The following is a 24,605-nucleotide window of genomic DNA, read 5'->3' as shown; positions in this document are numbered from 1 at the left end:
TGAAGTTTCGCTGAGTTTCATGCAAAAATCACCGAGTTTGCATATATTTGTACGGTATATCGCTAAACTCGGGGCGACCTGTGGGCCGACGACTGGGAACGAAGTCGCCCCCACACGCCAATCTAGCGCCGGCTCGCCCCCAGGCGGCTCTTTTGGCGTCCTGGGGGGCCGAACGACTGGAGATGCTCTAAGGTAGCAAGTACCTATCCCAGCACAACACAGTGCACAACTGCCTTGCCTTGCCCTAGCTTTTGCATACTCCATGGGTGGGATGCACCTACATACACTTTGCATAAGCGAGCGCCCGCTCTGGAAGTGCGCGCATATGCATAATCGACCAATCGATTTGGAGTGAAAGGTGACAAAACTGACCCTTTTTGTAAAGTTTAGCATAAAATGAACCCCATTTAATAATTTCATAAAATGACCCTTTTACTTTTAAGACTAGAAATCAATTGACAGACCCCTCACGTCCCTCTCGCGTCGCCTCCCCCTCCGCCGCTACCAATGGTTGGCGCCAGGCAAAGCCCGTGCGTGTGATGGCGGCGGTAGAGGGTCTCTCCTCCCGTTCCCGGATCTGCGGCGGCGCGGGCGCCCTGATCCACGGGGTGCGGCCCTCCCGACGGTGTGGCGGATCTCGGAGGCGGCGGACTCACGGCGGTGCACGGGTGCCTAGATCCATGGATGTGGGACTCCCGGCAGCGTGCGGGCTCCCGGCGGCGGCGGGGTCGGTCGACGGTGGGCTTGGGCGATGGCGTCGGCCGCGTGGTGCCGGATCTCGTCGCTCGCGGTGGATCTCGCCACTTTGGTCTTCGTGGAGGAACCCGGACCAGGGGCGGCGACCTCGTTAGGCATGGCGACGGCGCCCTCGGCTGGTGACGTTCGCGGGGGGGGGGGGGGGGAGGGAGGGGTGGATGTACGGCGTCTTCACCACGTGGGCGCTGAGTCGCCGGTGGATCTCCTCCGCGCTGCAGGCTCTCTCCCGCTGCACTTCGTGGCTTATGATCGTGGTCGTCGGCCTCGGTCAGTTCGTGGGGGCTGGTACAGGTGACATCGGACCGGTGGAAACTCTGGATGACTCGTTCATCCCGACGGTGGCGACGACCAGGGTCGTCATTCTCCTACTTGCAGGCGCCGTCGGGGTCCCTGCCGTCCACCCCGACCTCATGCCTGGGTGAAAACCCTAAATCTCCTTAGATTGGGCGGCGGCGGCACTGCGTGTATCGTGTCCTTCTTGGAGGCGCCGCCTGGGGCGTTTGGGTGCTCTGTTTGAGGAACTGCAAGCGGAGGTGATGGGACCAGTGGCAGCATGTGGTGTTTCACTTTGGAGGAGCGGCGTGGTATCTGGCACGTCGACAACAGCGGGTCTCAGCGGCATGGAGGAGCAGGGTCTCGCCGGTGGGCGTGTGATGATGGACGAGCGCAGGATGGTGGCGTTGTCTGGCGTCGTGGTGGTGTCGATGGCAGTTAGACAGCGCAAGGCAGATGCAACAGTACATCAGTGAAGATGGATTGATGACAGGTGGCTGCGGCGGCCTCATACCCGGCATGTGTCCTGGTTTAGGAATGCGCCGGACTGGTGGGTGCCCATACCTGGCAGACGTCCTGATTGGGACCTCAAGTTTTAAATGTTAGGTTTGGCTGCAAGGTCTGTTTGGTATTAGACCCAGACTATCAGCATCCTTACATCAACTGGATAGGAGTAGCGATAGATGTTGCCTAGACGGTGGTTCTAGTCTTACTTTTATATGACTTTGTAAGGTCTTATGTGAATAATTAATAAAGTGACTTCATGCATCGTCTAGATGTAGAGGCCGAGAATCCTCCTCCATTTCTAAAAAAAACATGATGTCCGAATCCAAGATACCATGTTAGACACCATAACGCCCTGGTCAAGGATGCCATGTGGCCAGAGCTGAATGCCACGTCGAACCGGCCTGAGACAGCAACGCGCCATGCACGCGGAAACTCCTTTTCACCGGTGGCGGGAGCTACCGGCGAGGAATCCGTCGTCCGCCCCTACTTTAAGATCAACGCGCGTGCCACCTATTTGTTCTCATATTTTTATTATACGAAAGCAATACCTAGCAAAATACATCGGTACCCACCCACGCCCACGACCGACTTTATATCACCCTGACACCCTAACGACGACCCGTGAGGCTGACTCTCTCTCTCTCCCTCCCCCTTCCTCTCTCTCTCTCGGTTGCTCCTCCGGCAGGCCGCCGCCACCGCAGCTCCGTGCTCCTGCAGCCCGCCGCCACCGACGCGTCGTGCTCCGGCAGCCCGCCGCCACCGCCGCTCCGTGCTCCGGCAGCCTGTCGCCATAGAAGACCAGATCTGGCCTCCCCTACGCAGCAACGTCCAGATCTGGCTGCTCCGGCCGCCGTGATGCCACCGAGATGGTGCGTAGACGGGTACCCCCCGGCCGTCGTGCTGCGGTAGTTTGTCGCCGTCGGATCCGTACCCTCCTTCCCCAACTCTTCTGGTGAGCTAAGAAGCCAATTTTCTCGTTCCTTTTCTCCTGTTCTTCATGATTTTTATATTTTGCATGATATTGGTTCTTACCTAGATAAATGGCGATTATCCTCTGAATATTTGGGACCATTGAAAGAAATCGCTCCTACCAATGTTTTCTTTTTTTCTGAATTTTTCTCAGCTTGTGATGTATGTTCAGTGTTAGATTTGTGAAGGTGAAATCTTGTTTTGTGAACTATGGAAGAGATTTATGGTTCATATAGAACTGATTTTTTTCCTTCTGAAATTCATTCAAGTGAAAGAGAAATCTGGTTTTGTGATATATGGAAGAGATTTATGGTTCATATATGCGAAATATGGCACCTATCTGATTTTGTGACACATGCAAGAGTTATTTTGTTCAGATTTGCGAAAGAAAGTGATATTAGTCCATATTAGATTTATGGATATGTAAACTGAAAGTGATATTGTTGAAATATGAAATATATTTTGTCAAATTCATATGTGAAATCCCAAGGAATTCATATGTGTGAACCATATTTTCTGAAATAATTGAAATTGGTCAATTGGAAAACTGAAATAGGTTTTTGAGAAACTGAAACCGGTCTTTTGAAATAGCTAAAATCAGTTTCTGAAAATGATTGAAATAGGTTTTTGAGAATCTGAAACAGGTCTTTTAAAATAGCTAAAATCAGTTTCTGAAAATGATTGAAATAGGTCTTTTCAAAAGACTGAAATGTGTTACTGAAATTTGTGAAATTGATAGCGGTGGCAAAGATAGATGTGATTCTTTTTCAGAAACACTACCGCCCACACGTGTGGGCGTTTGCATCTCGCCCACACGCGTGGATCCGCCTCCGTTTGTGGGTGCATGAAATTTGGCATGTTTGTGGTGCCACGGAGGACTGGGCTGGTGTGTGGGCATTCATCCGGTCGCCCACACGTTCGTTTCACCACACGAAGAGGCCGATATGTGGGCGTTTATCAGTTCGCCCACACGCTAGTTTTCACCCATGCACAAGGGCTGGTGTGTGGGCATTTGTCATCTTCCCACACGCCCGTCTTCTCTCCCACACACAAGCTCTCAGTTGGCATGCGTTTTGCAGTGTATATGGCAACTGCCCTAGTGTGCTTGTAAGCAGATGACAACTTTTTTTTTATTCAAACATGTCAGTTGCCATGTGTTTTACAGGGTACACGGCAACTGCCCTAGTGTCCTTGTAAGCAGATGGCAACTCTCTCTTTTATCCGAACATGTTGTTTTGCCATGTCTCTTTGTAGCGCTACACGGAAACTGCGTAGTGTTAGTAGTTGGCAACTCCTAAGGTTTTGAAATCATGGCAACTGTAGTAAACAAGATCATACATGGCAACTGCTTAGTGTTAATAGGTGGCAACCTCTAAAGTTTTCAAATCATGGCAATTATAGTAAATCAGACCATACATGACAACAACTGTAGTTGTCCAAAATGGCATCTGGCACTTGACCTAAGATGGCAACTACAGTTGAGCAACTATGGCAATTGTAGTTGTCCGGCATGACAACTGTAGTTCAGCGACATGGCAACTGCAGTTAAACGGACATTGAAGAGGGTCCGGACCATGGCAACTGCGGGGACGCGTGATGACTGTCACGCGGGGCGTGCGGGACCGTGAGGTAGGTGGTTGAGAGAGGTCGTATGGGCGTTATGCATTTTGCCCACACGTAGGCATGTGAGAGGGACTGCAAGAAAAAAAATAGACGTGTGGGCGCTAGTTGTTTTGCCCACACGCACGTGTGGGCTGATCCCCTTAGACACCACACAAAATGTGTGGGCAGACTCCTTAATGCTCACACGTGTGGGCGTTATCAGCATTCTTCTTTTTCTTCATTCCACTTATTTTTTAAGTGAAATTACTCAAGTGAAAGTGAAATTTGGCATCGTGAACTATGAAAGAGATTTATAGTTCATATATGTGAAATATACCACCTATCTTTTTTGTGACATATGCAAGAGTTATTGGGTATGTTAGTCCATATTTGATCTGTGAATATGTAAACTAGAAGTGATATTGGTGAATATGACGAAAACAGTTAAAGTATGTTCTTGGTTCATGACACAGTGCGATGGGAAATGTGTGCGTGATGAGAACATGGTGGGTCCCATGTCATAAAATGTTGTGGGCCCTGAGCAAAGACATATCAATGCCACAAATGCAGAAAAGGAACCAAATACATCTGAGAATGTCAGATGGAGTCAGATACGCTGCAAGCTCATTGGCTAGAGACTCACCGGTAGCTCCCTGCTCCGGTAAAAAAACTTAGACCTCCTTTGATTTAGAGAAATTTCATATGATAGGATTTTTATAAAAAAAATTCCTTTAGAGCCCTTTGATTTGTAGAAATGAAATCCTATTTCTATGAAGAAATTCTTCCTATGCTCCACATTTTATTGAAAAATAAACATCAGCCTAGACTCAATGAAAAAAATACTATGATGTGAATCAAAGAATAAACATCAGCCTAGACTCAATGAAAAAAATCCTATGATGTGAATCAAAGAACATCTCTTTTCCAATTCTTACTCATAGGATTTAAGATATATGTCATTTCATTTTCTATGACTTTTTTATTCCTACAATTTTCCTACCCTATGAACCAAAGAAGGCCTTAGTTAGCCATGCACGCGTTATGTTCTCAATCAAGAGCTTGTCGTGAACCTCCTGACTTGAACTAGCTTGCCGTGGTGATTTCACTAAGTGGGCATGACTAACCACGCAGCATAGGACACGCCATCGATCGGGTATTAAGGTATATACGTGTCCATGCCGACCAGCGTAGGTGTACTTAGGTATGTATAGGTTCACCAACATAATGGTATTTGAGTAGAGTACGACTCGGCCGAGACGTGTACACGCACCTTAGAGCATCTCCAGCGGTTGGCCTCCCAGGCAGCTTGAAAAATCGCCGCATGGGGGCGAATCGACAGTAAAATCAGGCCCCAAGCGTCTGTTTTAATATTTTTTGAACATTTATTTGACTAAAATTGGGTGAAGGGGACAAATATTCGATGAAACAGTGCATTACTTCGGCGAATTGAAATAGTTTTTTACATAGATAAAATACTTAAAAAAATAAATGCGACTACAGGCCGAATAAGGCACTGAGAGAGGCGAAGTCGCTACCGTTGCCGCAGCCGTTGTCCTTGTCGTCCTTCTCCTTCATACGGCCGCCCCTCCTGAACCCCTGCCCGGCGTCGCCCTGGCGGACCGGTGGTGGCGTCGCGTCATCGTCGCTGTCGTCGAGGATGACGACGCCTCCCTCGCCCCGGCCATGGCGCCAAGCGGCGAACCGCTGGCGCTCCAGCTCCGTCACACGCCCAGTCGTCACGCGCCCACTTCAAGGCCGCCGCATCGTCGAGCTCCTCCTTGATGCCGCCCGCGAGCACTGGCTCCGTCTTCACGACGGCGAGCCTCGCCTCCGTCTTCACGGCGGCGAGCCCCAGCTCCGTCTTCGGTTTGACGTAGCGCGCATGAGCCTAGGAGGAGGCGCGCCTGCCGCCCTCGTTAATGACGATGCCGGCGCTGCGGGTGCGCCGGCCGAGCAGCGTCTCTGCTGTGGGCTCGGCCTTGACGCCGAACACCGTCGGCGAGCCGGAGGAGTGAGAGGAGGAAGACGACGAGGAGCCGAACCTCCTGGGCACCATTGCCTGACGCTCCGGCGGGGGACCGGGGCGGTGGTGGCGGCAAGGTATGCCAGCAGCGGGTCATTGCCGCCCTCGAGGTACCGGAGTACCTCATGGAGCGTCCGGCCGGGGGCGCCCCACCCTAGGCGGCGCCCCTCGCTGTTCTTGACGCCCCCACCATCATCGCCCGTTGGTGGACGTCAGCCGCTGCGCCTGCTGGTGCTGGAAGTACGCTGCCCACAAGGCGTGGTTGTCGGCGGCGTACCGCGGGAGGGCGCGCTGCTCCTTCGTCAACGACGCCCGCACGCGGTCGATCTCAGCGTCGAAGAGGTCAGGGCGCGCGTCGTCGTCGGGCACCGAGGGAATGGGGATTCCACCGGCATTGAGTCTCCACCCTGTCGGCCCGGCGCGCATGTCCGGCGGCGCCGGGATGTTCGCCTCGAAAAAGAGATAGGCCTCCCACTCGTAGAGCGAGTGGCGGCCGAAGCCGTTGGCCGCCGCCCCATCGCGGGGAACTGCTCGGCCATCGGGTGGGCTTGGGGAGAGAGGGGAGGGGAGGAACGTCGGCGATGGCTGCTATATCTGGCCATGGGCCGGGCCTAAAAAAACCCATGGCAGAAAACTAAGGCCCAGGCCCTCCCAGGCCCTACCATCAGGCCTTCTTTTTAAGCCCAAGCCCGGCCCATCTCGTAAAAAGCCCTGAAAAGCCCTTAGGGCTTAGGGCTGTGGGACGGGCCTCTTCCTTAAAATGCCAATATGCCAAGCCCAAGCCCGTCCAGGCCCTGCTGATGGGCTCAAAACTCAGACCCAAGCCCGGCCCACGGACAAGCCCATCGGGCCTAGGCCTTGGATTTTAGGGCCGGGCCTGGGTGGGCCGACAGGGCCGGGCCTGAGATGTCCAGGACTATCGGCTGCGCACAGGGAGAGAGGCAGAGCTTGGCGGCGGGTGTGGGCGGGTGTGGCCAAAGGCGAGGGAGGCCTTCCTTTTATAGCCGCGCGCCGTGTGTACGTGTGACGGGAGGGGAGGCGTCGTCGCGCTGTCCGTGAAGCGCCGCCCGTGAGGAATCAATGGCAAGGCTAGCCGGCGGCAACCTTGCCATTGATTCCCCGTGGGAAACCGAGGCGTTATGAGGACGGCGATGCGAGTGTCGTTGACTCGGCGGGCCCACAACTCTTTCACGCCAAAACTGCTCGCCCCGGCGCCCGCGGGCGCCCCCGGCGCGCCGGGTTTGGTCTGGGTCCGTCGGCATCAGTTTCGGCTCAAACCGACGAAAAACGGTTTCTGAAAACGTAACTGGGTCGATTTTTTAGCGTCGGCGCGAAAAAATCACCTGAAGAGGCCTGTTGAGAGCGCAGCTGAAGATGCTCTTAGCTGCAGCAAGACCTGATGCATGCATGCGCTAGTACGTCGTGGACAGCTAGCTTTGCCATGCATGCATCACTAAGCTAACCAATTGATCAACTAGTGTATGCACAATACAAGCGTTTGTATTTCCAAAATATGTACGTGTATAACTTGCACTTAAAACCATCGAAGATCCAGAATAGGCTATGTGAGCGGAATAAATAAATAAATGCTCCGGGACAGCTCGATTCGGTCGGTTGTGGGAAGGTATGAGATCTGTGTTGAAGATACCCTAAGCTAAACTACTATGCGGACGACACTTCACCGCACGAACTTTGGATAACCGAGGAATTAACGGTGCTATCCAGTGTTTGGTCTATGCATGGACGGCTTGATGTATTGTGTCGTCTGAAAATCGTTCAGATTTGTCGTGTGTGTAGCAGCGTTGTACCCTAAGTTGAGAAGAGTGGATATCCAATCATAGGTGGATCAGATAATTAAGAGTGAAGGGATAAAGAGGAAAATATCCTAAAAAAAATTAGTAGCGGGCCATACGTTGAGAAGAGAAGATATCCACGAAGATAATTAGGATTTTAAAAAATACCGGAATTTTTTTTTTGAGCTGGGAAAAAATATTAGTAGCAGGCCTTGGGATTCACCATGCCACTGGTATTTATTATATCTAAAAAATAGCTAGCTCCCACTTCTAGATTTCTCTGAACATGCATGCTTCCTCATCATCTATTTATTTGTACCCGTTCAATCAAAATCGTGTGACCATAGAAAGCTTTTACACTTCTTGCAACATCTTAATTATTTGTATACCTTATGCATGTACTCATAAGTTACACTTCCTGCATTAATCTATCCATGTAATCCATGCCACTTCATTAAGTCATGCATGCCTCTTTTCCCGGGAAACTAATTCATAAATATTAGTCACAACTTAGATTTTTGTGCTGATTTTTGTGTATTCATGAACTGTATATGTGTTAGACCCTTGGCGTAATATATATAGTTTATGCTTAACAATTTTTTAAAATATGGCGTCACATTATGTTGACTCCAAAAGGTTTATCCTTTTGTGTATCATTTTGTCACATAATTTGTATGTTTTATTGTTTAAAAAATATGAACTAAGAAAGCTTTTATATTTGCATTTTCATTAGGTTTAAATGTTTTTAAGCATTTGCTGATGGATTTGTTTTAATATAGTTCCCACGGCAACGCGCGGGGCATCATCTAGTTTATTAGTGATGGGTGGACAATGTGGCCCCCCACTGGTAACTGATTTTTTCGAGAAAGGGTGGATTTTATTGACTCAAAATGAAGCATCCAGTGGATACAAACACAGTGAGCACACACCCAGCCTCTGCATAGCTAGGATGCACACAGCCAATACCAATATATACACACACACACACACACAAAAACCCGCTGGCAAATAGCAAAGTCATATAAGACCAAAGCTATGCCTAAATGAGAGAAAAAGAATCAAATCAAACAAATCTATGATCGACAATATACAACAACAACCGCATCCGCACCAACCATCTCATGACACCATATGGATAATGAGGTTCGTCAACAGCAATGCCTGCACGAAGGGAGCGACACTCTATGCCGCCATCACCGGATCTAACCATCAGAGGTGAGATTTTAGGTTTTCACCCTGAAGAATCAGTCTGAGCTTATCCGAGCAATGCCTCAACAAGATCACGATGCAAAGCATCGCCATTGCCGTGTATGAACAACTTGTATCAGACCTAGGTTTTCACCCCGGAGCTCAAGACCAGGTACTTTAGAAGCACCACCATCGGAGTCAACCATATGTTGTCGCCATCACTTTTTCGCGATCCAAGCAACTACGTGTGATGGGCTAGAAAACCGACCTCCGCCACTGCACAACCTTATCCTCTGCGTCAAGCCGTTGTCCATATATTGCATCTCACAGTCAAAGGCAACCATCAATCTGAAGAGAGAAATCCTCGCGAAGATCTTTCAGTGGCCATTGCAATTCGGAGAGGCCACCGCACCAAATAATGTGCATGACATCTCCGTGATTGCCTCCATGTCGAAGAGAGTTATGTCCAAGCCATAGACCTAGGGGTCGACATGGCCGAATCTAAAGCCAGAAAGCAGAATTGTCCGACAGCCAAGACCCACGGCGCCGCATCACGCATGACAACAACACCCATGGTCCCTTGGCCTAACTCCACCGAGACGTGGCCATGCCCAATGCTTAGTAGCAGCCCAGCCACCACACAAGCAGACGGATCTGGTCATCACGTCGCTCATGCCTACGCCCCCGACACAGCCTCACAGCCATGCCGCCGGTGACCGCTGCTGCACCCTACACGAGACGCTGCGAGCAGCCACCGATTGCCGGGACCACGGGCTTGTCCCGACGCACGCCGATGCGCCGCCGGAGCTTCTACCCTACAGACCAAAGGCCGTCGCGGGAAGGCGCCCCCTGCCGCCGTCAGCCACGCGGGCTTCGCCCGGCGGCGTCCTCCGGCGGCGGCGCGGCAACTAGACGAGAAAGGTGCAGCGACAATGCTAGGTGAACGGTCGCGCCCGGGTCGCCCGGGGTTAGGCGACGCGGGGCGTTTTTTCCCTCAAGCTTTGAAATGGGTCTTTGTTTCTTTGTTTCTTGCCACTGGTAACTGATGACTATTGGTGTGCGTGTAGGATTGCCAACTACTAAGAGCATCTCCAGTCGTGCCCCCAACAGTCCCCCAGGCGTTTTTGGCGCCGACGACCAAAAATCAGCCCAGTCGCGCTCCTAGGAGCCCATTTTTCGCTAGTTTGGGCCGAAACGGGCGTCGGCGGACCCAGGCGCGCTGGCGGGTGGCGCCTGGGGGCGCTGGGGAACGCATTTTTGGCGCAAACGAAGATGGGCCCGCCGAGTCAGCGAGATGCCGCTTCGTCGTCCTCATCGCCTCGATTCCCATGAGAATCAATGCCAAGGCTGCCGCGCTGCCGCGTCGGTCAGCCTCCATTGATGCCTCGCCGACGTGCATCCCGCTCGCTCCTGCCACGCGTCGTCCGGCATGCAGGCTCTTGCCACCCTACTGCGGCTATAAAAGCCGATCTCCCCCCGGTGAACGCCACAGCTGCCACACATCGCCTCGCATCGTCACACAAAGCAACACACTCCCCCCTTGCCGCCAACAAGCAATGGCTGAGAGGTACACAGGCGACAGCGCTGAGGGAATCCTAGGTTGAATACAGTCAGCCCTTGATCTTCAGGGGTGCTCTACATTTATGTTTTGCGTTCTCAGAAAGGGCTAGCGAGATACCATCTTATTATATCATATTATGATTGTTTTGAGAAAGTGTTGTCATCCAAGATTTATTATTATTGCTCGCTAGTTAATTATGCCATTGATATGAGTAAACATGAGACCTAAATGTTATTGTGAATATGGTTACTTCATAATCTTTGCTGAAAACTTGAATGCTGGCTTCACATATTTACAACAACAAGAGCAAAGATATTTTTTAAAAGTTTTTCTTTATCACTTTCAGTTTATCTACTGAATTGCTTGAGGACAAGCAAAGGTTTAAGCTTGGGGGATGTCGTGGAATTGTCACGGCAGATGTCCTAGTGTGAGGACTTAGTCATGAGGCCAACACATCTGTGTGGTAGCTTGAGAGGGGTTAAGCGGAATCGAGAAACGCAACACAAGAGAAGGGTTTAGATAGCTTTGGGCCCCGGGAAACATTATCCGGTAACAACCCTACATGTTGTTTGTGGCTAGGTCTCATTATCATCACGAGGGAGTCGCCGTAAACCGGCTCTCCTAGTTATGACTAACCCTTAAGATTATTCCTCTCCCCCTTTGGGGTGCCCTGCCCCTCCTTATATATATTGAAGAGGCAGGTTACATGTAGAGTCCAACTCGGATTAAGACTTAAACTATTTTGACTTCTCTTCATGGGCTTCTTAACATCTTGGGCTTCTTAACGTCTCGGGCTTGTTAACCCCAGGCGACTCTGTCTGCCGGGTTATGACTGTCTGCCGGGTTATGACTGTCTGCCGGGTTATCATCTGACTTAACAACTGCCGGGTTATCATCTGACTTAACATCCGCCGGGTTATCATCTGACTTAACACCTGCCGGGTTATCATCTGACTTAACATCTGTCGAGTTATCATCTGACCTAACACCTATCGGGTTATCATCTGACTTAACACCTGTCGGGTTATCATCTGACTTAACATCTGCCGGGTTATCATCTGACTTAACACCTGCCGGGTTATCATCTGACTTAACATCTGCCAGGTTATCATCTGACTTAACATCTGCTGGGTTATCAAGTCCCAGCCGGGTTATAACTCCAGTTGGGTCATATCGGGGGGTATATCCCCAACATTAGCCCCCAGTTTAATTTGGATTTATCCATGTTAAACTGATCCTGATCATCCTTAAGTCCTTGTCATTTCCTTATTCTAGAAAATCTAGCTCAATAGGCCAACTTCATAATCAATTTGCTGACATTGGTTTGTCACAGAGAAATATTGTGAAGAATAATTCATTTGATTCAGCTCCCAATGCTTAAAAAAATATTGGTCCTTGAAATACTCATCTGATCTTCAGCCGGCTTAAGGATGTAGAACTTGCCGGTTTATCGTTGCCAAAATTGCCGGTTTATAAATATTGATGGCACCGGGTCATAACTGTTTGTTAACATCAGCTTTGAAAATATACCTCTTATATGCCTATCACTTGTATCCCCCAAGTCTTAAGAAGGTAACGTAGTAACAGCTTAAGATTGCTTCAATATGAACTGTGGCTGTTAATCACAAGCTTGAAGAAATCTAGGCTGTTGCTACCTCTTGAGCACTGCGTTGGTTTTCCCCGAAGAGGAAGGGATGATGCAACAAAGTAGCGTAAGTATTTCCCTCAGTTTTTGAGAACCAAGGTATCAATCCAGTAGGAGGCTACGCGCGAGTCCCTCGTACCTGCACAAAACAAATAAATCCTCGCAGCCAACGTAAATAGGGGTTGTCAATCCCTATAAGGCCACTTACGAGAGTGAGATCTGATAGATATGATAAGATAATATTTTTGGTATTTTTATGATAAAGATGCAAAATAAAATAAAGTCAAAGTAAATAGCAAAGGAAATAACTAAGTAGTAGGAGATCAACATGATAAAGATAGACTCGGGGGCCATAGGTTTCACTAGTGGCTTCTCTCGAGAGCATAAGTGTTCTACGGTGGGTGAACAAATTACTGTTGAGCAATTGACAGAATTGAGCATAGTTATGAGAATATCTAGGTATGATCATGTATATAGGAATCACGTCCGAGACAAGTAGATCGACTCCTGCCTGCATCTACTACTATTACTCTACTCATCGACCGCTATCCAGCATGCATCTAGAGTATTAAGTTAAAAACAGAGTAACGCCTTAAGCAAGATGACATGATGTAGAGGGATAGACTCGTGCAATATGAAGAAAACCCCATCTTGTTATCCTCGATGGCAACAATACAATACGTGCCTTGCTGCCCCTACTGTCAGTGGGAAAGGACACCGCAAGATTGAACCCAAAGCTAAGCACTTCTCCCATTGCAAGAAAGATCAATCTAGTAGGCCAAACCAAACTGATAATTCGAAGAGACTTGCTGTAAGGGCATATTTATCCCTAAGGTGTTTTGGTGATTGATGACAACGCGTTTGCGGACTAATCGTGTGCCTTGTGTATCCCAGACATTTCATCACTAGGCACAAGACGGTTTGGGTGCCCCTCAAAGACTGTTGAAGACGACGTCTTTTCTATGTTTCTTTTTGGTGGATTTGAGTCGTAGGAAAGCCGTACTATTATGAGGGGGTCCGCGTCGGAAAGGTTTGGGTGGAATCATCACGTACACGTCTCTTTCTAGTCCCCTCCTTTCCCTTGGAGCATCCTACGCTTTCTCGCCTCCTTGTTTCTGGCTGCTGTGTTGGCTCGCGGTAGTACTGCTCCCAGGTGAGCGGTAGTACCGTAGGCACCAGCGGTAGTACCGTGTTGCGACGCGGTAGTACCGCAGGTGCCCACGGTAGTACCGCTCCCCTGGAGCTGCACTACCGTTGCCCACCAGGCTAGCACTGCTCCCTCGCGGTAGTAGGGGCGGATGTAATTTTTTACATCCGCGCCTACCACGGTAGTACCGCTTTCCTTCCGCGGTAGTACCGTGCTATGTTGTCAGGCAGTAGTACCGCCCCTCGGCAGTAGTACTATGTCGGGTTTTTGCTTCTTCCGTTTCTTTGCGGAAGTAGGCACGGATGTTTCCTTCCCCCTGGCTAGGGGATTCCTGCCTTGCGGTAGTACCGCAAGGCAGCACGGTAGTACCGCGCTCGCGGAAGTACCGCCCTCAGCTCGTGTGCTTCAGGTCTGACCTTGCTGTTGCTGGTGTTGCGGCAGTACCGCACACCTGTACGGTTGTACCGCATGACCATGCGGTAGTACCGCTTGGCAGCAAGCGGTAGTACCGCGCGGCCCTGCGGTAGTACCGCTGGCCTGGAGCGGTAGTACCGCTGGCCGTGGGCTGGTAGGTGGATAATGGTTGGATATTTGTCCCCCACTATATAAGGGGTCCCCTTCTTCCCCGTTGACTCATCTCTTCCAACCCTAAGCTCCATTGTTGCTCTAAGCTCCATTTTCGCCCGATCTCACTCCCTAGCCAATCAAACTTGTTGATTTGCTCGGGAGTGGTTGAGAAGGCCTCGATCCACACTTCCACCAAGAGAAATTTGATTCCCCCCACTAATCCCTTCCAGATCTTGTTACTCTTGGGTGTTTGAGCATCCTAGACGGTTGAGGTCACCGCGGAGACATAGTCCATTGTGGTGAAGCTTCGTGGTGTCGTTGGGAGCCTCCAATTGAGTTGTGGAGATTGCCCCAACCTTGTTTGTAAAGGTTCGGTCGCCGCCTCCAAGGGCACCAATAGTGGAATCACGACATCTCGCATTGTGTGATGGCGTGAGGAGAATACGGTGGCCCTAGTGGCTTCTTGGGGAGCATTGTTCCTCCACACCGCTCCAACGGAGATGTACTTCCCCTCAAAGGGAAGGAACTTCGGTAACACATCCTCGTCTCTACCGTCTCCACTCTTGGTTATCTCGTGCCTTTACTTCTGCAAGCTTATTTGTGTCATATCTCTTGCTTGCTTGTGTTCCTATCCTTATTGCATCATATAGGTTGCTCACCTAGTTGCATATCTAGAAAACCTACTTTGATGCAAAGTTTGTTAAAGAAAACCTAAAAATTGTTAGTTGCCTATTCACCCCCTCTAGTCAACCATATCGATCCTTTCAATTGGTATCAGAGCCTCGTCTCTTTATTAAGGACTTTACTGTTCGAAGAGTATGGTTGATACCGTAGACGGTGTGGAGGAACACTCCTGTGTGAATCCGATCTCGTCTACGGGCGATGGGGAAACCTCGGTCTCTCGTGAGGATTTGAATGTGGCCTTGGAGACATTGAAAACCTCCATGACGACCGAGGTTGAAAGTATGTTTACTAAATTCCTTAAAGGGCTTAAACTATCCACCGCACTATTGAAACTGGGTAATCCCACCGACAAGGTGACGGATGCTACCTCCGATAAGGGGGAAGCTAGTAGTGAAAAGGCTCCTTCTTCTAGTGGTAAGATTGGCACCGGTATCTTTGCTCATGTGGAACCACCACTTGTTTATGGTGGACCGGTTCCTTCCACTCATTTGAATCATGCCGGTCCTCCCCCTAAGATTGTGAAAAATGAGGACTTTGATTCTTGAGTTTACCACCTTAAACGTCATTTAAATCATGTGAACACTAATCTTTGGAGAATTATTGAAGAAGATTTCTATCCGCATGATCCAAGCAACTTCACTCCTCGGGAAGCCGCGGATAATCAATTCAATGTGAATGCTCTCTTCATCATTCAAGATGCAATCCCACCCGAAGACCTACCTCATCTTCGGCCCTTCGCCTTCGCCTTGGCCAAAGACGCATGGCTTTGTGTTGTCTCTATCTACCGGGGAAGCACAAGCATTCAACGCTCCAACTATGAAGTGGTGCAAGATGAGGCCGATGAGTTTGCAATGAAAGAAGATGAAGAACCTCGTGAGCTTTATCGGAGAGTAACCAAACTCGCGGTCTCACATCGAGATCACGGGAGCAAGGACACCGATGACAATTGGATCAAGCGCAAATTCCTCAAGGCAATGATGCCCTACCACAAGGCCATGTCCTCCGTCATTCCTCAAAGACTGGACTTCCACACTTTGACCTCAAGCGAAGTGTTGGATGAGTTTGTGGCCATGAACATTTTGGACAAGACCGCCGACAATGCGGTGCTTCGTTCTCAAAGGGCAAAGAAGCCCAACCTTGCATTGAAGGCCAAGCTCTCCGTTGAAGAAGAAGAGGAAGAAGAGGAGACCAACCCCGAAGATACAAAGTATGCATATCATGAACACATGGCACTCACTTCAAGGCAATTTTGGAGCAAGAAAAACTCGAGGCCAAACTTTAACAAAAACAACTCAAGTGGCACGAAGAGCAAGCAACGTGTAAGGACTTGCTACAATTGTGGCAATGTGAGTCATTTTGTTGCGGAGTGCCCATATGAGAAGAGGGAAGACAATGGTGGAAAGCTCATTCGAAAGGACAAGGCCAAGTCGTTCCCCAACAAGAGCAACTTCACCAAGAAGACTCCTCCCAAGGCATTGGTGGTACAAGAAGAGTACAATGAGGATGATGACGATGATGAAGATGGTGAGTTGGCTGCCATGGCCTCAGTTGCCATTGCGACGACTCCACGGGTGTCTCTCTTCAACTCACCCAATGAGAGCATCACCGCCAGGTGCCTCATGGCTAAAGCCACCAACAAGGTAACCCCCAACATCAAAACTACTATCATTAATCATCCTTATTCGATGGATAGCATTGATGAACATGAGGGAGCTAATGTGGAGGCAAATGAGTTTGAGGCCTTTATGGGCAAACTTAAGGGTAAATCCAAGAAGCACTTTGTTGCTCTCTTGGAACAACTTGGTGAAGCCAATGACATGATCGAGGCTCACGAAGATACCATCACTAAGATGGAAGGGCATAGTCGTGACTATGCCGATGAGATTTCGGATCTTTCCAATGCTCTTGAGGAAGAGTGTGGTCTTTATTTGGCTCTTGAGGAGTCACACAACGTTGATCATGCTAAGTTAAGGAAAGATTATGATCATCTTCTCATTGTTTCTCATGTGCTAAACTCCGAGAAGGCCGAACTTGAGGTTGATCTTGCTAGACTCAAAGAGGAGTTTGATCTACTTGACAAGGCTCACAAGGTCTTGAAGGGTGCTCATGCTAGCCTCAAAGAGTCTCATGATCAACTTCAAGTAAAGCTAACCATGGAAAAAGCCACTTTTCCTCATATGATGTTAATTGATAATGCAAATGCTACTAACCCGTGTTGTGAGCATGTGCATCTTGTTGAGGAGAACGCTAAGCTAAAGGGGCAACTTGAGAGAGGTCTTGCGACTTGCATACAAGGTAAGAAGAACCTCAATGACCTCTTGATCAACCAAAAGGGAGTTGTGGCCAAGGAAGGGGTTGGGTACGTGCCCGAGTCCAAGAACAAGAAGAAGAATGACAAGACCAAACGACCTCCTCCTCTCATGCAAACCTTTGTGAAGGAGGGAGAGAGTGCTTCCAAGGAGAAGAAGAACAATGTGAAGGGTGGCGTTTTCAAAAAGGGCAATGCCACTCCTCTCATCAAAGCCGACGACTTTAATCCTTCTTATATGTTATGCCATGCTAGTGATGGGCATGTCTATGCCAAATTCGTTGGTTCTCCTCATGAATACATTGAATGGTCTATTTGGGTTCCAAAGACCCTTGTTACTAACATCAAAGGACCCATTACAAAATGGGTACCTAAAACCAAGCATTGATCTCTTGTAGGTGTTTGCTTCTGGTGGGGGATCATGGTTGCTCGATAGCGGAGCTACAAATCATATGACCGGAAGCAAGGACTTGGTGGTGGACGTGCACAAGATTCCATCTATGCCCACCAATGTCGAGTGGGGTGATGCCTCATCTTCTAAGGTATTGGGACTTGGCAAGGTGGTCATCTCTCATGATCTCACGACTGAGAAGGTCATGCTTGTTGAGTCCCTTGCATACAATTTACTTTCCATTCGTCAACTTGCAATCATGGGCTTTGCCACTTTCTTTGATATCGATACCTTGGCCCTCTTGTGGAGCAAGACTCTTAAAGTAGCCTTTGTTGGGCATGTCGAGAACGGTCTATATATGATTAACTTTTCGGAGCGACCCACTAAGACCGCGACATGCCTAATGGCTAAAGTTGATGTGGGATGGCTTTGGCATCGCCGTCTAGCCCATGTCAATATGAGATCTTTGCAAAGTCTTCTCAAGGGGGACCATGTCCATGGACTAACGAATGCTAGTTTTGCTACAGATCGTGCTTGAGTGCTTGTATCGAAGGAAAGCTACATGAGAAGATTCACCCTCCCACGACTATCATTTACTCAAAGAGGACTTTGGAGCTCCTTCACTTGGATCTCTTTGGGCCTCCATCCTTCGATAGTCTTGGGGGTAGGAAGTATTGCTTGGTGATTGTGGATGACTACTCAAGATACACTTGGGTGTATTTCTTCAAGAGGAAGAGCGAGACCCAACAAACCGTCATTGACTTTGCAAATGAAGCACAACGTCAACACAATGCAAAGATCTTGACAATAAGAAGTGACAACGGCACCGAGTTCAAGAACTACACCTTGGATGAGTTTCTTAGTGATGAGGGGATCAAGCATCAATATTCCGCACCTTACACCCCTCAACAAAACGGTGTTGCAGAGAGGAAGAACCAGACGTTGATGGATGCGGCAAGGACCATGATGGCGGAATTCAAGTCTCCGTACAACTTTTGGGCCGAAACCATCAACACCGCGTGTCATGCATCCAATCAGCTCTACCTCCACAAGGGCTTGAACAAGACTCCATATGAGATACTCACCGGTAACAAGCCCAACCTCAAGTACTTTCGGGTGTTCGGGTGTAAGTGTTTCATTCTCAAGAAAGGTGTTCGGTTGTCTAAATTTGAGGCTAGAGCTTATGAGGGCATATTTGTTGGTTATGCTACAAACTCTCATGCTTACCGTGTCCTCAATAAATCCACGGGACTTATTGAGGAGACGTGTAACGTGGAGTTTGATGAGAATAACGGCTCCCAAGTGGAGCAAAGTGGCACTTGTGATGTAGGTGATGAAATTCCTCCTCAAGCCATAAGAAGAATGTGTGTTGGCTTTATCCTACCCATTGAGGAACCCCTTGTGGCCGAAGGAGAAGGACAATGCTCCACTCAAGTGGAGCCATCACCAACCCAAGGCCCACACGCTTCCGAAGAACAACATGAAGGCCCTCATCCTCAAGAACATGACCAAGGGCAAGATCATGCTCAAGACGGTGTTGACACATCAAGTGATGCCCAAGGTCAAGTTCTCTCCTCCGAGCAAGTTCAAGAACAAGAACAAGCTCAATACGACGCTCAAGATGATCAAGTGACCACTCCTCGTCTCACCCCCGAGGAGGAATTGGAGCGTCGTGCCACCAAAGTTGCTTCCAAGCTCTCCACCAAGGACCATCTCATGACGAATGTGCTTGGAAACTTAAGAAAGGGGGTAAGCACTCGTAGAAAATTAGCAAACTATTGTGAGCATCACGCGTTTGTCTCTTGTGTCGAACCCCACGAGGTCTATGAGGCGCTCGAAGACCCGGATTGGCTCAATGCCATGCATGAAGAACTCAACAACTTCGAGCGCAACAAAGTGTGGAGATTGGTGCCAAGACCGACCGGGAACCACAATGTCATTGGAACCAAGTGGATATTTAAGAACAAGCAAGATGCCCATGGGATTATCATTCGCAACAAGGCTCGTTTGGTAGCACAAGGCTACTCTCAAGTTGAGGGTATCGACTACAGTGAAGCCTTTGCTCCCGTTGCTCGTCCTGAATCCATTCGCATGTTGATTGCATATGCTTCTCATCATAACTTTAAGTTACAACAAATGGATGTGAAGAGTGCTTTTCTTAATGGTCCCATTAATGAATTGGTTTATGTCAAGCAACCCCCCGGGTTCGAGGATCCCTACTTTTCCGATCATGTGTATCAACTCGATAAGGCACTCTATGGCCTTAAACAAGCCCCACGTGCGTGGTATGACCACCTTACCGAGTTGTTACAAGACCGTGGTTTTGAAGTTGGGCTAATCTACCCCACTCTTTTTACTAAGAAGGTCAAAGGGGAGTTGTTTGTGTGCCAATTGTATGTTGATGATATTATCTTTGGTTCCCCTAACAAAGCTTTCAATGAGGAATTTGCTGCTCTCATGACCTCAAAGTTTGAGATGTCTTCCATGGGAGAGTTGAAGTTCTTTCTAGGGTTCGAAGTGAAACAAAGAAGAGAAGGAACCTTCATTAACCAAGCCAAATACACTCAAGACATGCTCAAGAGATTCAAGCTAAGTGATGTCAAGCCGACTTCCACTCCAATGCCCACCAAGTGCCAACTTGATATAGATCCCAATGGTAAAGCGGTGGATCAAAAGGTATATCATTCCATGATAGGCTCCTTGCTCTACCTTTGTGCATCTAGACCGGATATCATGTTGAGTGTGGGAATTTGTGCACGGTTTCAAGCCGCACCTAAGGAAAGTCACTATGTGGCGGTCAAGCGAATCTTTCGATATTTGGCTCATACCCCAAACTTTGGCTTATGGTACCCAAGAGGAGCAAACTTCAAGCTTGTAGGGTATTCGGATTCCGATTGGGTGGGAGACAAAGTGGATAGGAAGTCCACTTCTGGAGGGTGCCAATTCTTTGGTTGCTCTTTGGTAAGTTGGTCTTCCAAAAAGCAAAGTTGTGTGTCTCTCTCGTCCACCGAAGCGGAGTATGTGGCGGCCGGTAGTTGTTGTGCACAACTCTTATGGATGAGGCAAACTTTAAAGGATTACGGTGTCATTTGTGACAAAGTGCCTCTTTGGTGTGACAATGAAAGTGCCATCAAGATCTCTCTCAACCCGGTGCAACACTTCAAGACGAAGCATATTGAGATCCGGTATCACTTCATCCGGGATCACATTAGGCGAGGAGAGATCGAGCTCAACTATGTCAACACTCATGATAACCTTGCAGATATTTTCACGAAGCCCTTGGACGAAGCAAGATTTCGCAAGTTAAGGCATGAGCTAAATATCATTGATTCGAGCAATGTTTCTTGAACCCTTGAACACCCCACCATACTCAACTTGTTGTCTTGTTTAGATGTAGGCATGGACATAGGGGAGTGTTGTTCTCTCACTGAACTCTCCCTCCCCCCATTATGCATAAATTGATCAAGTCTTTCACATTAGCCATGTTTGATGGTACTTGTGCTTCAAAGACGAGTTTTGGTCATTGGCCCAAGGATAATTCTTCGCGGTGCCATACCAATTGACTCAAACATAGGTGGCTACGGCCACCGCCCTCTCTTTGGAGAGGTAGTGTCTCATGGTTGTTTCGTTTTGTCATTTGCCTTTTTGCCTTTGTGTGTAGCGTGGTCTTGTGGTGTCGTGTTGCCTCGGAGTGTTCATGCAAAGACCTCTTTTTCATGTGCTTGAAACGTGCATCTTCTTGAGCCCATGGTACTACCGCGGCTTGCCGCGGTACTACCGCTTTGAGAGGTAGGGTACTACCGCGCTAGAGCGCGGTACTACCGCTCAGGTGCGGTACTTCCGCCGAGCGGTACTACCGCGATGAGGCATGGTACTACCGCACCATCGAGTGAGCGTGGGGGTTATGACTCGGGCAGGGGAGTTCCAACTCCCCATACCCATTCACTTGTCTCTCTCCCCACGTCTCTCTCTCTCTTTTGCTCAAGAACGGCGCCGGAGGTCCTCGCTGGATCTCCTTCTCCGGCCACTCTCCTCGGATTCCGACCGGTGGGATCATTCCCCACCACTTCCTCTTGCCATGGACCAAGTTTTTTCCCCAAATCCCTCTTTTTCTTGGTTGTTCTCTCGCTTCTAGGTTTTTAGGGAGATGCTTGTTGTTCTTGAGATTTTAGGCCAAATCTGTGCAAGAGTAGGATGTAGGAGAGTCCTGTTGCGTAGGAATCATACTTGATATGTTGTCCTGTGGTAGATTTGTCCAACCGTAGTACCGCCGCGGTTTCGCGGGCTTTTCTCAGATTTGAACTTGTTCGAATCTGACATGGTGCGGTACTACCGTGTCTCATGTGCCGTACTACCACTCGTGCGGTACTACCGCCCATCAGGTGCGGTACTACCGCGCTAGCTCGTGCGGTACAACTGCCCATCAGACGCGGTACTACCACGCTAGCTGTGGCACTAAGATCCTACTACCGCTCCCAGACCTGGTACTACTGTGGCCTTACACGGTACTACCGCGACTAAGAGCGGTACTACAATCTTAGTACCGCAACACTTGGCAGTACTACCGTAGGGGTCAAATCTCTCTCATGGCAATTATCTTGTGTGCTTCCTGCATGTTTTGTTTTCTTTGTTGTGGTCTTTGCATTGATCCTTCTTGCTTGTCGTGTGTGTTTTGCGCTTTGTGTCTCAGGTGGTGGCTCTCGCCGTTCCAATCCCAGTCGTGACACTGGCTCCAAGCGTCTGCGCAATCCCCAAGATGAAGCACCAGAGGGCTCCAATGCCCCCAAGCGCAATGTCAAGACCACTGCCAGCAAGCAAAAGGAACCTGCTAAGGGCATGGACGAGATTTCAGTCAATGAGTATGTCGAACGCCGGAAGATCAATCCCTATGTGAATCCTCGGGCTGTCCTCAGAGGCACCGAGTTGTTTTGGACCAAGCAACATGCTCTCATCTATCTGGATGTGATCAAGAACAAGCAGAATACCTTCGTGGATGTCAAGTGGATAGACATGAATCACATGCGGAAGGACAAGTTTCGTAACTATTTTGGAGAGGCTCTGGACTTGGTGGAGCAGTTTGCTATTGAGCTTGTGATCTCCTTTCACCTTGACTATGACCCTGAGCTTATCTGTCAGTTCTTTGCCTCAGTTTACTTTGATCCCGGGGATGATCGGAGGATGACTTGGATGACCAATGGCTGTCAGCTGTCTGCTACATGGAAGGAGTTCATGGATCTGCTTCACATTCCTGATGACGGACTTCACACACCCGTTGGTGTTCGCCCCCACGCCAACTCTGAGTCTGCTAACAAGAACCTGCTTCAGCCATTCCTTGTTGAGAAGGTGCTCCCCAATGGCAAGTCGACTTGGGTGCTGAACTCCTTTTTGGATATCATGCATCGCATCTTCCGCAACACTCTATTCCCACGTATTGGCGACAAGGACAAGGTTCATTCTTATCTAGTGGACATGTTGCTCCTGTGTGCAGAGGCACGTTCATCTCAGACTCAGCCACTTGATGTCTCACACATCATGTGGTGTGAGCTTCGGTTTGCGGTGTTCACTCGCAAGGTACCTATCTATGGACCGTACCTGTTTCTGTTGCTCTCCACAGCTTGGGAGAAGATGTACCCTGGTGATGAGTTCCTTGCTCCAGACTGGATTCGGCATGAGTCCATCAGTCTCCGCATCAAGCCCAACTGGGTCAACACTACTACCCGTGCTGAGGCTTCTACTGCTAGGAGGGCTGTTGGTGAGGAGGAGGCTGCTGCAGAGAATGTTGCTAAGGACCGTGCTGCTAGGTCTACCACACCTTCCTCTGAGCCGTCGTGGGCCAAGAAGTTAAAGGACAAGATGAAGACTCTCTTCTGCGTGCAGGCAAAGGGACAGTACAGGACTCACGTGGCAGACAAGGAGAGTCGCCGCCGTGACAAGAAGGTTATGAGGCTCTTTGGAGAGGATGTCTCTGGCGGTTCTGAGTACGTCATCACGCCAGAGGCTTCCTGGATGGCGAAGCAGGGGTACAAGTGGACCAGTTCAGAGGAGGACATCGAGGAGTCCGTCCCCGCTGCTGAGTCTGACGAGGAGCACGAGGAGCAGTGGGATGACTTCTCTGCCTGAGCCATCCCGTGTGTGTAGGTGTCCTCTCTGCCTTTTTGGCGTCTCGATGCCAAAGGGGGACAGAGTGTAGGGATTTGCGTTGTGTCGTGCTTGGTGTGTTTTCTTTGTCGTTTGAACCTCGTTTGCCTTTGTTTGGTTTGTGCCTTCGAGACTTTTCCTACATATGATGTAAGACATATGCACTCTATCTATCTTAGTTAACTTATATTTGTGCTATCTTGTCTAGTGTTAGCCTTCCTATTACTAGATATGCCTTGTCTCTATAATATAGGGGGAGCTTTGATCCTAGTATGTGTGCCATGCAGTCCAAAGCACCCATCTAGTTGGCACACATCTAGGGGGAGCCCGTCTATATTCTAGAGAGGAGGGGTTTGCGGTTGCTTAATATTATTTCCTTTGTGCAAATCCCGTATTGTCATCAATCCACCAAAAAGGGGGAGATTGTAAGGGCATATTTATCCCTAAGGTGTTTTGGTGATTGATGACAACGCGTTTGCGGACTAATCGTGTGCCTTGAGTATCCCAGACATTTCATCGCTAGGCATAAGACGGTTTGGGTGCCCCTCGAAGACTGTTGGAGACGGCGTCTTTTCTATGTTTCTTTTTGGTGGATTTGAGTCGTAGGAAAGCCGTACTATTAAGAGGGGGTCCGCGTCGGAAAGTTTTGGGTGGAATCATCACGTACACGTCTCTTTCTAGTCCCCTCCTTTCCCTTGGAGCATCCTCCGCTTTCTCGCCTCCTTGTTTCTGGCTGCTGTGTTGGCTTGCGGTAGTACTGCTCCCAGATGAGCGGTAGTACCGTAGGCACCAGCGTAGTACCATGTTGCGGCGCGGTAGTACCGCAGGTGCCCACGATAGTACCGCTCCCCTGGAGCTGCACTACCGTTGCCCACCAGGCTAGTACCGCTCCCTCGCGGTAGTAGGGGCGGATGTAATTTTTTACATTCGCGCCTACCACGGTAGTACCGCTTTCCTTCCGCGGTAGTACCGTGCTATATTGTCAGGCAGTAGTACCGCCCCTCGGCAGTAATATTGTGTCGGGTTTTTTCTTCTTTCGTTTCTTTGCGGAAG

General features: G+C 49.2%; 1 protein-coding gene across 2 annotated transcripts; it reads left to right on the top strand.

The window, feature by feature from the left end:
- Positions 1 to 2,054: 2,054 nt before the first annotated feature.
- On the top strand, positions 2,055 to 11,578 carry LOC125510327 (uncharacterized). Of its 2 annotated transcripts, none has more exons than XR_007284548.2 (2): positions 2,055 to 2,488; positions 2,573 to 2,800. XR_007284548.2 is itself a non-coding variant. In XM_048675482.2 (2 exons), the coding sequence occupies exon 2, from the start codon at positions 5,765 to 5,767 to the stop codon at positions 6,743 to 6,745; it is 981 nt and encodes a 326-aa protein (XP_048531439.1). In that variant the 5' UTR covers positions 2,066 to 2,488; positions 4,581 to 5,764; the 3' UTR covers positions 6,746 to 11,578. The 2 variants fall into 2 exon arrangements, 1 of the variants encoding a protein (XP_048531439.1); XM_048675482.2 differs by lacking the exon at positions 2,573 to 2,800 and adding an exon at positions 4,581 to 11,578 and having other exon boundaries at positions 2,066 to 2,488.
- Positions 11,579 to 24,605: the final 13,027 nt, after the last annotated feature.

The sequence above is a fragment of the Triticum urartu genome, chromosome 5A, assembly GCF_056163025.1.
Source record: "Triticum urartu cultivar PI428250 chromosome 5A, HENAU_Tu73, whole genome shotgun sequence".
NCBI classification, from domain to species: domain Eukaryota; kingdom Viridiplantae; phylum Streptophyta; class Magnoliopsida; order Poales; family Poaceae; genus Triticum; species Triticum urartu.
The sequence above is the reverse complement of the archived record's forward strand: the minus strand, read 5'-3'. Positions and strand labels throughout refer to the sequence as shown.

What these genes read in the sequence shown, in the direction of transcription:
- LOC125510327 (XM_048675482.2), top strand. Translation starts at nt 5,765, where the DNA reads ATGACGACGCCTCCCTCGCCCCGGCCATGGCGCCAAGCGGCGAACCGC.